Raw genomic sequence first — 14,162 nt, 5'->3', positions numbered from 1 at the left:
AGATCAAAACAAAACAACGGTCACTTATTAGAAGTACAAAACAAGGATTTGTAAAGAAGAATGTCGGAGGATTTCGATATAAGCCAAGAGGAGACTGGTTTTCCTTTGCTAAAGTAAGGAAACTTTGCTTCCTTTGCTCCTGTTAACAAACGTTGGTTTTCACGAGACTCACAGGCGCATGCGCAACGCTGACCTCATATGTCATTCCCCTGGAGCTGCTTCCCTGTAGGACTGTTGGCGCAAGCTACATTAAAGTGATTATTATGTTTTGAATATGGATATTTTTCTTACAAAAATGCATCGATTCACTACAGGAGGCCTTTGTTCACCCCCCGGAGCCGTGTGAGACACTTTTTTTATGGATGGGCGCTTTTTATTTAACTTCTTTTGAATCACTCAGAAAAAGTCACTTAAGTATTCCTGAATGAAACAATGTTTTGAACAAATCAGTTGAGTCAGTGACTTGTTGAATCACTTATAAACATAGCCACTTGATTCATGTCTGAATGAATCTGTTTCTTTTATTATTAATTGATTGATTTAATGTTTCAGAGAAAGAGTCACTTAAAATCCACAAAATGAACTAACTAGTATCCTAAAATGCATGTCACACATATACACATGTATAACATTAAATACTGTAACAATTTTTTATTGGATTTTACTTGCCAAGTAGCCTACATATTTGTCTAGATATAACTTATTCCTAAGCGTCTCTTTCTCTCTCATACACATTCATAGCAGGGTCAGTTTCTGTTTGCCAGAGATGGATTTGCATTCAGTAGTTCTACCCTCAATCAATATTCAAAAAGGCGTGAGAACAGAATGACTCAGCTTTTAACAGAGAAACCTTTACAATCACATAGAAACCATGGAAAACTTCAAAAAACTGTAGATGAATATGTTCCAGTAAGTTTCAGTAAACATTATCGACTCAATCACTGTTTATCTGGTCTTGTTTATCTTATTTATTTGTTCCATGTGTTTCCAATGTATACGGTGCGATATATTTGTGTGTGTGGGTGTGTTAGTAGGCTATAAAGCTTTAGATGTTTAAGTTGTGTCTGTGTGTGTGTGTGTAGTATACAGGCCAGATGGGAGTAAAGCTACGCAGAGAAATTTCAGCAGGAGAGATCTCACACACGTTTGAAGTGCTCGCATGTGGGTGTGTTGCTTTTTTTCCACGGATTTAACTGGAAACACATTTTCTTCTCTCATAACACACACATGCACTGACATGAGGCACAAAAAGAGTCATTCTCAGTCTCTTTGTGCATATGGCCCCCTATTCTGAACTGGCTTCTATATGTAGAGAAGTTACAGGTCTCTTTAGACCATTCAATAACATTCTCACATACATCTGAGCACAGTTATGATCCTCAGTAGTCCAGTAGCATACACACCTGTACAGACACGGGTGCTTTGGTGTCCATCCCAAAAACGTTGTTTGATAACTATTTTATGGTGCACAATTACTCCTTTAATCCCTTTAAGGATCTGAAACTCTTATAACCCACGGCTAATATATCCATGGCAAATTTCTGCTGTTAACCTCACTCACACCTGGATCTGTGAAGACTCTGCATATAGAATTACACAAATTCAGTATCAACACGAGCACACACTCACCCATGCTCACTGCAGAGACTGTGGGGGATCTTTGATGTGATTTAAAGGAGGTTTGTAACCGCTAAGATTATTCATAAAAAAAACTCCACCCACAGCCAACATCCTACACCCTAAAAACTGAACCCCACCAAAGCCCCGTGGCTCGTCCACCCCCAGTCCCTGAGCTGGAGATGATGAAAACTTGGCACATGAAAGGGCCTACGGTTTGGTTTGGTGTAGACGGTTTTTGTGTTTATCATCCCAGCAGATTTTATGACTGCAGCAAGAAACAGATAGCAGAAATAGATTCATAGTCCATTTTAAAGAATATAGACTCTGAATGAAAACACACTCTGTTGTTGCAAAGTCATATGATTTTCTTTCTTTCATGGATGGAAATAGAGAAATTTTGAAGAATGAAAACATTGATTGATTATATGTATTTGTTGTATGTGAAACTGTAGTTTAAACAGTCAACAATTTAGCTTTATGAGTCCCATGGAAGAAAGTAACCCATTTATGATTAGAGCAACGTGAGGGTGACAAAATGGTGAGCAAGTTTTCATTTATGGATAAATTGTCCCTTTAATAATTTTTTTTGACTGATTCTTGTAATGTCCTATTATCCCATTTACACTACCATTCAAAAGTTCAGAATATGTAAAATGTTTTTGAAAAGTCTCTTTTTCTAGTTGAATATATTTTAAAATGCAATTTATTCCTGTGATGCAAAGCGGAATTTTCATCATCATTCCTCCAGTCCTCAGTGTCACATGATCCTTCAGAAATCATTCTGATGCTGCTCAAGAAACATTTCTTATTTTTACAGTTTAAAAAGTCTTCACTCTCTTTGCTGGATAAAAGTACCCCACATTTTTGAAAGGTATTGTATATGTTGTTTTTCCCTAAAATGAAAATATGTGTGTGAATGTGAGCAGCAAGGTTAAGGGATGAACTCCATCTTGATTCAATTATAGGTCAGCTCTGTTTACATCTAGTTCCAACATTATTGGCCACATACAGCCACAACCTCACTACACATGTATACGTGTATACATACACACACACAAATAGCATTCAGTCCTTCCTCCATCCAATTTTACGGTTTACGTCAGCCATACAACCTGTCCTTATGTCCGCAGATGGAGAAGTATAACCCATGTGACCGCCTTCCGAAAAATAACAAACCCCTCGAAATATACACACACATACACCCCGCTTTGTCTCCGAGCCTGAGGCAGTGAGACAGAAATAACCAAACTCAGAGACTCCTAAACAGAACCACATTTCCTTTACTGAGGAAGCCAGAGAAGGCAAGAGAAGTCGGTTTCCCATATTTTTTTTTGCGTTTTAAGGAAATTTCAGCCTTTCATTTTCTCAGGGAACATCGCAATCTCTTCTTCTTGTACTCTTCTGGCTGGTTTAGACACAAAAGACGGTATGTATTAAACAAATTGAGGCTTTGGTCTGGCAGACATGGGCGGGATTGGTCTTTCAGAAGTTTATATTAGAACTTCTCTCTCCCCAATCGCAGTCGTCTGAGCCTGGACATTCTCATTTATTCCGAAACGCCCCCACAGTATCAAGGGTTTCCTTTCGTACGAATGTTCCCCTCCATCCACGCACAGAAATACACACACACTCTCCCTGTTTTAAACAACGGGCTCTTGTGACACTGTTCGGACCTGTGCCCAGAGGAAGCAGCCAATAAATGAAGTTAAAATATGTATTTGAGAGCGCAGAGAGATCATGAGGGACTGTTTAAGTTGGACAGTGGTGTTTCCGCTGTGGTTGAGTGTCCAAAATCAGCAGCGATACGAACAGCCGGGATGTTGTGGTTCTCAGTCACCTTGCACTACCTCCATTATGTTTCTCAAAGAACCTTTCAGTGAACAGTTCTTCAAAGAACCATTGTTTTAATATTCTAAAGAACCAAGAAGGTTCCATGAATGTCAAAGGTTCTTCATGGACCCATAGATGCCATTGCATTGAATAGAATATTGGTTCCCAAAAGAGCTTTCAGTTAGCATTTCCTAAGAACCATAATGTTTTAGTGTAAAGAACCTTTTAATAATCTAAAGAACAATTTTGACTATAAAAAAAAAAAAAACTTTTGTGCAATGGAAAGGTTCCATGGGTGTTAAACGTTCTTGGAAAGATCAATGCCAATAAAGAGCCTTTATTTTTAAGAGTGCATAATGATTCCAATCAGAGATGATGGATCGGACTGTCATCAGATCCAACAAATACACTGAGATTCGTCTGACCTCAGACGCTTGTGTTCGTTTATTGATGGTGTTATCACCAGCAGTTGAATGATAATGAAATGTAAGCCTGCAGCCTAATTGCATTATGTTTGGAGTGTTTTTCAATTACTTTTCAAAGGCCTTCCCATGAGTATGCGTGAGAGAGTGATGAAGAGAGATGGAAAATCCTGACCCTCAGTGCAGTCTTTCTCTCCATCGTTCAAGTGCATTTAAAGCAAGGCTGAAAATCGTTAAACCAACTGCTGTGGAAATGATTCTGTGCTGTATCATTGTAAGACATAATGCACTGGGGATTTTTTTTTATCATGGCCCAGTGCAAAGAGTTGCAATTTTTACAGCAATGCTTTTTTCAAACCTAAAGGCTTTTCACACTATATGTTTAAACTTGGGTTCTTTTTAAACTCCAGGTTAAGGCCAATTTTTATCCTTGGTTAAACAGAATTACAGATAACCTATTATAAAATAAGCAATGCTTACCTCAATTACTGGTTTGCATAATGCACTTACAAAACATTAATATTAATGCACTTGCATAGGTTTACATGTAAACTTCTACATGTTGTTTAGTTTGTAAGTAAAGGAAAATGTCATCTAAAAATGTCAAATGATGACAGAAAATGTTGCCTTCTATTATTTTGCCTTTGCTTGTGTTTCAGATGGACAAGCTGTTTTACATTAAGATAGGGATAAAAATGTGTCTGGTTTAAAAACGAAACAAATTCTTTGTGTAATTCTTTTTCATGGCCTGAGAATTAAAGAAATAGCTCTTGTGAATTGCTATGCACACAGGCTATGACCCTTTAAAGGAAAACACCTTCCAGTTTTTGTAAAAGTTTTCGTTGAACCCTCTGCAATGTTGACTTTGCGGTGAAACGACCGTTAGACGTCTGTGTGAAGGAGTTCACACAAATCAACTGCCTCTAACAGTCGGGTTCAGTTTGAAAGCATCTTTCAAACGTTTCTCTCTCCTTTTTCCTTTCTTTCGTTCACCCTGGCCAAACCAAATGGGAAGGGAAATCTGAATTAGAAACGGAGGGGCGGAAGAAGTCAGGCAGAGGGAGAGAAAGAGTGCAACCCATTCCCAAAAGTTTCTGCTGCGTTTCTACTGCAAATCCAGATGTGGATCTGTTAGTCATTGGTCAGCTTCAGGTCAGGTCAGTTTCACAAGGCCAAGGAGCTCACAATTTACATCCCATCCACCTTATTGTCCACTCTTTTAAATGTTTTAATGTTTTTCCACAGTGCATAAAATCCCTTACAGTAGTAGTGTCAGATGGTAATACTGCAGTACTTTGATATATACCATACTGAATAGTTACCATATTCATAATATACCATGGTATTTGCACTGTACCCCATGGTATTTCAATGAATATGATGGTATTGCTGGGTTGATTTTCAAAACTGAACCAAAACATGCCATTCCAAAAAAAAAAAAAGAAATAAATAAAATAAAAACACTATACCACCCTTACAAAAAGTTATCAGGTCAGGTAATATTGTGGTGATATCATAGAAATTCCATAGAAAGTACCATGTACCATGCTGTTTTTGGACATGTATCTCCATCTGATATTTAAATAGTATTTCAAGGTATTTCCAGAAAACCATACATGTCTAAATAAATGGTAGTACTATACTTTTATAGTGTAGTGGTAAGTTTTGGACAGATGCAATATTCCTGGTGTAGCCTAATCCAGTGACATTTTATTTGTATGTACTATTAGTATTGATTAATATTTTTAATTAGTTTTACTATATTCATATTTTCACTTCAAATTTTAATTTAAGTGTTAGTTTATGTGCTTTTTATAGCTACTTTTAGTAGTGCTGGGCGGTATACCGGTTCATACCGAATACCGGTTTTTATTTTTGTTATGATATGAATTTTGAAAATACCGCAATACCGGTATATGTCACTTAAACAACGTTCGGAACGCGACACTGTTTGAAAGGGGTGTTGCACTGTGGTGAGGGAACAGCTGTATGTGTTACTAAGCGTGAAAGTTCCGAAACTGAAGCTGTAGAACTAATAGAACGTGATGAGAAGAGAGAAGAACTCATCCACAATATCCACACTGACCACCACAAATCTAAGTCAATATACTGCAGTGTTTCCTCTCTCAATCAGTAGAAAATATGGTTAACACCCGGTCATGCATGAAAAAAAAAATACCGTCTTGTACCGTGAAACCGGTATTATTTTGAAAAATACCGTGATATAAATTTTTGGTCATACCGCCCAGCACTAACTTTTAGTAGTGTTGTTTTGGACAGATGCAACACTTGCATATTCCTGGTGTAATCCAGTGACATTTTCTTAGTATGTACTATTAGTATTGATTAATATTTTTAATTAGCTTTTATTTTTATATTTCACTTCAAATTTTAAGTAACGTTTTAGTTTATGTGTTTTTTATCATTATATTATTTATTTATTTTTATATTTATGTTTAGGTTTTATTTATTTTTCAGTTGTTGTAATTTTGGTAAATTTGGTAATTTTGGTAAATTAGTCAGTTGCCAATTGCAAAGTTAAAGTTTTTCCTCTTAATACTGACATTTTATTTTTAATTCAGCTTTATTTTAGTAAACGAAAATGAATTACAATATTTTAGCTTAGGTAAAACAACAAACAAGGTGTAAAATGATGATGATGTCAGGCTGGACTGAGTGTGTGTGCGTCGCGTTTTACTCGTTCACAGCCTCGCCGGTGTCACGGGGGGAAAGGCGGAGGAGGAGGGGCTGCTAGTGTCACAGCCTCTCCGGTGTCACTGGGGGAAAGGCGGAGGAAGAGGAGCAGGCAGCAACAGCAGGAGGAGGAGGGTTGGGGTTTGCTGTGGAGGGACTGCTAGCCTAGTTCGTGTGTGTGTGTGTGTGTGTGTGTGTGAATAGTGTTGTGCGGAGCTGCTTGCTGGACGCGGGCCAGCGGTCCCTGTGAAGCAGCGCGTTGAGAGCGGAGAGGGATGGGATGGGATGCGCTGGCACTGCCGCTGTCAGTCCGCTCCGCTCCGCCTGTGCAGCTTCACCGGGGATCACAACAACAACGACATGGATGATGCTGACTGCGAGGATGATTTAGGCCGGCGTGTGAACGTTTTCTCTTCGGATTTAACCCATTTGGATTACTGTTGTTGTTAGAGACCATTTATTTATTATCTCGGCGAGGAATTCACGTACGCGGGAGCGTAAGGGATTTTTAACAAGGTAAATCGCGCGCACGTCTCGCGCTTGGTTTGCGCTGATCTCGCGCAGCGCTTCCCGCTTCAGTCAGTCAGTCAGTAAGGGACGGTGTAAGGATAGATGCGTTAAATCCGCGGTTTCGTTCTCTTTCTTACTTAACTAAACAGTTTTACACACATTTTACTGTCAACTCGAGCACTGATTTGTGACCATACACGGAGGATATCATCGTTAAAATCAGATTTTAGGAGGTGAAAAGGGTCCTCAAGAGTAAACTGTTCTGCAGCTAGCCTGCTAGCCACTTCCCTCAGAAACACCGAGGCATGTGATGTGTGAAATACTGCGTCGTTTTCTCATAATGTTGGTCTGTTTTGACGAACATCGTCCTTAAGCTGATTTTTTTAGAAACTATTAATGTTGCTTTTAAAGGAGTTTGTTTTCTAAATTGCTAGCTCATTTGCTTTGCTTGGTCACAATTACTGCCCATTTAGACTCGTTCATCCATTTTTCCAAGGCTGTTAACCTGTGCTGACAGCTGAATATGATCAGATCTGCTGTGGATAGTGACAGGAACTTAAGAGGATTGCATGCATGTGACCATCACTTTCATATCCTTAAAATCCTTGAACAATGCAGTTGTGTTAAGTCTTGCCTCATTAGATTCACTGGAAATGTCAAATGACAGTCTCGTAGAAAGGATTTTCTGTCTGGAAACCTACCTTTGTGTGCTATCTATCTATCTATCTATCTATCTGTCTATCTGTCTGTCTGTCTATCTATCTATCTGTCTGTCTGTCTGTCTGTCTGTCTATCTATAATGTCTCTGTCTTAACTGGATGCCTGCCTAAACAGCATTTTTTTATGTCTTTGCTTTATTAAGTTTGATAGTAATGCCTCTCACGGAAAGATATGTTGATTTGGGCTGTCTCAAAAACTTCTCACCTCCACATAGATGTGTTTCACTTTAGTAAATTTTGGTGCAATGTCCAATTAGATGTGAGCTGCCTACCTAGACAGCATCATAGCTGCATTGATCCAAAAATGCTGTGTAGATCAGTAGACCATTTTTGGCTTCATAGATACATTCCACTAATAAATTTGGTTGCAGTTTCCTATGACACACTCATAGAAAGGACTGTCTTAAAACCTAATGAGATTTCTACCTAAACAACATTTTTGGGCTTCATAGATGCATTCAGCTTTATTTGATTTAGTAGCAGTGTCCTATGACATCTTCATAGGATGCAAATGCCTGCAGAGATGTGAGCTTCCTACCTAGACAACATTTTTTGGCATCATAAATGGCCTGAAAAGGCTGTCTATATAGCCAGCCCATTAGGTTTTGAGGCACAGCCTGGAATTGGGGTCTGTCTACAGACAGTAAACAAAGCAGACTAGGCTGTGTCTGTCTAGGCAGCTGTGGTCCTGCCGGTTCAGGGTGACGGATGTCTTTTTTTTGTGCTGCTCAGCCTGTGATGTCTGCACTGCAGGGCAGCAGTGTCAGCAGGCTGATGTACTCTAGCACACACGGTCAGGCATGAAAACCAGACCTGCAGTCGCCTAAACTTTTATCATTTGCTTTTACAAATGCTCTTATATCTCTATCTTCTACACATCATACTGCTCATTGACAGTGCATGTGAAGCTAACGTAGCTTAGGTTTTAGTACGGATAAAGCGCAATGAAACCCTAAACAGTGCATCAGGGTCAACCTTAAATCTGCACTAGAGAGTGGGGTTATCATCAGATCAGATTATGTTACGCTGTAATCGTCTCTTCTGCAATGTGCATCAGAGTAGCTGCACCTTATTATTAGGGCTGCATGATTTTGGGGGAATCTAATTGCAATTTTGCAATTATTTTGAAAGCTCCACGTTTGCTGTGCTTGACTATAGGGCTGCACAATGTGACTATAAAATAATGCTTCACTGCAAAATAAAAAAGAAAAATATTAGAACATTAATAATAATGCTTAACAATGATAATAGTTTACAGTACAACTGTAAAATTGCAATACTAATATTTATGCCTTTCTTAATTTCAAATGTTAAACCATCAAGCTTTTATTTTGGCAGAAAATTGCAGGGAGGCCTTACAGTTTCTATTTTGTGGACAAATGCTTATAAAGTTGTCATTACAAGTTTGGGAAGATGGTTGGCACATTTTGTTCCCATATTCGACCCAAACTCAGAGAAGATGCAGAGATGAGCTTGTATGGCAGCATTTACTGTGAACCGAGACACTGCAAATGGATCATGAGTTGCTCATGTGTAAAAGAACAAAGTGCCATGCTTCACTCAGAAACATGCAGTGTATATAATTTAATTAAATCACACTAAGCCATATAATTGTGCAGCCCTTCTATTTTGTCTATAAAACAATGGCAATGATTTACAAAGATTACACTGACTGAAATGTGTGTGTTATGTGATTTTAATGACATCACAGGTTCGTAGGGCATTGTGAGTGCAGTGTGGCGCACTGGAGTTCAGCTGAGGAAGAAGTGACTCACCGTTCAGTGATTACAGGCGAGGCATTTTGTAACCCCACACCAGATGCAGCATACAAACACACTTCTGCTAACACACTATTCCCAGCACCTGATTGTTAGATTCTGGGATTGTGGTTAAGAGCTGTTCACCTCCCCCTCCAGATACACCCTAGTGAGGAGCGTTCTCATTCAGTGGAGCGGAGGTGTGACATCTTGAGCTTCAGGCTGTAAGGATGTGCTCCCATCACCAGCATGCTGTTTGCTTCATTCAAAGCCTCAGGTTTAATCTTCTATTGTGTGGTGGGAAGTGTTCCTATCAAGCCTGACTCAGACCTTAAGAGGTTTAATATGATGTAACCAAACTGCAGTGCTTTTGGGCTACCGCAAGGTCGGTAATAAAGTTTAACCTTTAAGTTTGGAAAGTCAACCCAATATCAGCCACCACAAAGTTTGGCTTCTGGGTTCTGCATCTTTTGCTTGTTATGAGCAGGCCCACGTGGAATCTGTGCCCTCAAAAAGCTTCACAAATCTCCACAGGATTGGAACAATCCTCATTCACAGTTCTGCACTTCCCACCACACTGTTTGTTTATTAAATGTTTTGGCTGATTTGAATATGCTTTCAGCTGCCAGAAAGTGTATAATGCTCTGTTTAAATCAATTCCATAGGATTCTGCAGATTAAAAAAAAAAAAAAAAAGAGTGTTTAATTAGGATAGTATGTCTACAAGGATATTGTACTTTGAGGAAGGATTGAGTATTATTTATTTTAGTTATCGATCACATTTTTAAAAAGCATAGTTTGTGTTTAATTATGATAAGTGTTAATACAAGGATACTGAACTATGAGGAATGTTTAAATAAGAGTTTATTCATTTATTTTATTATTTTTAATAGGTTACATTTTGAGTAGGTGGTCGATGGGAAATGTAAATTTTTTTAGTCTAAATATAATCCTAAACTTAACCTCTAGCATGAATGTACAAAACTACATATTTTCCAGTTTCTACATATGTTCCAGTCAGATTTGTTAGGTTGCCCAAATGACTAATCAGCTAATTTTTTTTTTTTAGAAAGTCCTGTATTACTAGGCTGGTTTTTGTTTCTTAGGGGGCGTTTACATAAAGATACTTTAAAGGGGAGCAATTTGGTTTTTGGACAACTGGTAGATTAGTGAGCCGTCTTTACCCATCCCCAAACTGAAATATATACTGTATATGGTTGTAAAGGTGCTGCAGTGGTTTGGATCAATTATGCTACCATATTTATTCTCATAAATGAATATCATGAAAGTTAGATGAGCTGACCTAATTGGGTCATGTGCAGCTCCAGGGAAGGAATTAGACATTTAAAAAAAAAACTCATCATTAAAGGCTGGACCATATTCAGGTGAGCCAGCTCATATTGATTTAGGTTTGTCTTTATTATATGGAAATGTGATCTCACTCAGTGGTTGAGGGATAAGAATACGGATGTTGCCTGAGGGCATGTTATTCTGAAGACAGGATATCAGCTTTTAGGAGATAGAGTTGGAGTTAGATTCAGTGTTAGCACGACCAAGAGAAATTCATCAAGCCAAGCCCCCCTGTAAAACATCTTCACAGGTCAATAACAAACTCACACCAGTTTGTTCGGACACGCACTCACACAATTAATCATGTGGTCTGTCACATGCCTGTGCATTTGAGGTTGTGTAGCTCCACTGAGGAACAAGGCAGAGGAGAAGGGGAAGAAAGGATGTGTTTCTAGTCCTGTGACTCCCCTCCTCCAGTCTTTCCCCCCACGTGTGCGTGGAGGAAATGTGAGCCATGCTGCTTTTATCAGCCTCATTGTTTGTGTTCCTCAGGGACGGCGCTTCCTGATGGCAGCCAGAACGCTCCACATGTTCCCATTCTGATGTCCTTACATACACCATCACACTGAAAAGCTTAAGAAATGTCTTGTATTTTTCGTTTTTTCCATTTTCCTTTTAACTTGGCCTACATATAGAGGTAGAGGGGGTGGACGAGAGTGTGAAAGCATGGAGGGATAGAATAAGAGCGCGATATAGCATTCTGACTCGTACAGGATGTATAAACAGGAACCGGACGGAGAGTCCACTGATGGATGTGAACTACCGCCACTGTTAGTATCACATTCACAGACTCAAAATCCCTCGAAACATTTTTTCCTTCAAGAGAAAATAAACAAAAAATTAAAAGCTCTCTTGAAGGGAAAAGAACAATGGGAGTATCGGGTTACACTTTGGTTCTTTGTACTCGAGTTGTCAAACCAGCTCAATCCTAAAGGCAGTATAACTCACGTGATGACATGGCTGTTAGTCAGACTCTGTTCTTCACAGATGTGTCTGTCCACCTGCTCGTAATGGGATGTTTACTATACGGCTTGGCACAGAAGCAGCGATCTTAAGTAAATACTCACAAAAATTGTGTGTGAGAGTGAATGGAAAGCGAGTGGGAGTGAGCAGTGATTTGAGATCAAACGAAATGAGCGTGCAGACGATAGTAACTCCAAACATGTTTCATAGATGGAATGTCCAACTGCGCCCTGCGGGAGGAGTTCTGAATGCACATACTCATTTTACCCTGGAGGAAAGTGTGTTGTTTGTGTGTTTGTTTTTCTTGCAGACTCAATTTAATATTAATTATGAGCAGTCCTCTCTGGCTTTGATAAAAAGAGATATTCTTAACCATGGCAGATGGCAATCAAAGCACTAATCAGATTGTGCGCTGGTGCAGGTATCTATACAGACTGACATGGCACGATCCCTCTTTCATCAATTAGTGGTGGTTGAGGGGAGTTTTATATTAACACTGATATTAACAGCAGCTGTAAGCCCTGATCTCTAGGCGGTGATGAATTTCAAATAGAAGCTTATGTATGATGTGTGTGCTCGTGACGTATATACGATACAAAGTGATTTTATGTAGTTAACTGCAATTTTGAGTGAATATTTTGTCATTGTGCAGTCAATGTTATTCCAAATCTATATGTCTTTCTTCTGCAGTACACACACACACACACACAAAAAGATATTTTGAAAATGTTGACTTTTTTGTACATAAAATGAAAGTCATTAGTGTCTAGAACAGAATTTTGATTACAAAGTTGGTCTTTTTATGTAAAAGCCACTCTTTAAAAAAAAAGCTTGTGGTATTAGCAGTTTCAGATAAACCTGACCCTAAACAACAAGTAAAAACAAAATAAACTGGTTGGTTGCTTTTATATAAATGGCACTATTTTTTAGATGAAAAGTAGTAGCCATTATCTCATTTCTGACCTCTGACCATAAAAGTCTGTAAGCACTCTGTAAGTGAAACAGCAGGCTTTTTACTTGTTTATTATTTGTTGTATAGCCTAATATTTGATTTCTAAATTTAGTAAGAATTTTCATGTTAAGTGTGTCTGCAGTTGTTATATATTTTAACCAGGAGTTAAATCAAAATACACTTAAAACTTCAACAACAAAAAAATGCTACTCCGCATCAGCACTGATGTGTGAGATAATTCAGTTTAAAAGTGGTGTGTGTGGGAGAGAATGAGATTGAATTCTGCTGCTTGACTGGGAATCGTGCTGCATGTGTGTAAGGAGAGTTTCTATTTTTGTCATGTCACCATGACCTAGTGTTTACAGTTGATTTCACCCTGCTGTGAATGTGCTTTCACTAATCTCTTTCTCTCTCTCTCTCTCTCTCTCCCTCCCTCCACAACAGATGACGGAAGGGCGGAGATGTCAGGTCCATCTCCTGGATGACAGGAAATTGGAGCTCCTGGTACAGGTAAGACAATATACTTTTTTATAACAATCAAGATAATGGTACAACAAGGCCCAAATATGATATTGTAGGTTTTTAATCGATAATTGATTCTGCTTAACTCAACTCACCAGCACAATGTCCAGTATTAGTGCAGAAATAGTACAGTTGTATGACTGTTGAAATACATAGGTGTGAAGTTTTGGTGTATGTTTTTGTGATAAAGGCCTCAGGTTTCCTCTTGTTTGTCTGGGAAGGGAAATCCTCATTGTTCCTCTGAGACTTAATTAATGTCTTGTGGAAATAGGGGCTCTTTATCGGTCTGTGTGCATGTATGAGTTTGAATGTTTGCTCTGTGTGTGCTAATATAATATGACTCCTTTATGCCTTTCTCCGATTTCACAGCCAAACAGACCCTGAGATTAGTTTGCCCTGACCTGAATTCTATCATATGTTTGTGCATATGTCTGTCTCTCAAGTAGGGAGGGGTGTGCGATATATATCGTCTGCGATAATATCGTAATTGTTGTTTTAACGATGTGCGATTTGACATTATCGAGTATTTTGCAAAAACCATTCAAAACATCCCTACAGAGCGCACGCATACACTCTTAAAAATAAAGGTGCTTCAAAACGTTCTTCAAGCGATGCCATAGAAGAACCATTTTTGGTTCCACAAAGAACCATTCAGTCAAAGGTTCTTTAAAGAACAATCTCTTTCTTACCTTTTTATAATCTGAAGAACCTTCTTTTGCCACAAATAGCCTTTTGTGAAACAGAAAGGTTCTTCAGATGTTAAAGGTTCTTTATGGAACCATTTAGACAAAAAGGTTCTTCTATGGCATCGTGAAGCACCTTTA

General features: G+C 38.7%; 1 protein-coding gene across 1 annotated transcript in view; it reads left to right on the top strand.

The window, feature by feature from the left end:
* Positions 1 to 14,162, top strand: part of LOC107665538 (FERM domain-containing protein 4A-like) — a gene marked incomplete at its 3' end in the record, with an annotated part of 66,086 nt that overhangs the window by 28,201 nt on the left and 23,723 nt on the right. Inside the window, exon 2 of the mRNA XM_016456452.1 lies at positions 13,261 to 13,326. Coding sequence (XP_016311938.1) covers positions 13,261 to 13,326 — 66 coding nt within the window. The remainder of the gene's footprint in view (positions 1 to 13,260; positions 13,327 to 14,162) is intronic.

The sequence above is a fragment of the Sinocyclocheilus anshuiensis genome, unplaced genomic scaffold (genome assembly GCF_001515605.1).
Source record: "Sinocyclocheilus anshuiensis isolate Anshui unplaced genomic scaffold, SAMN03320099.WGS_v1.1 scaffold679, whole genome shotgun sequence".
Lineage (NCBI taxonomy): Eukaryota > Metazoa > Chordata > Actinopteri > Cypriniformes > Cyprinidae > Sinocyclocheilus > Sinocyclocheilus anshuiensis.
The sequence above is the reverse complement of the archived record's forward strand: the minus strand, read 5'-3'. Positions and strand labels throughout refer to the sequence as shown.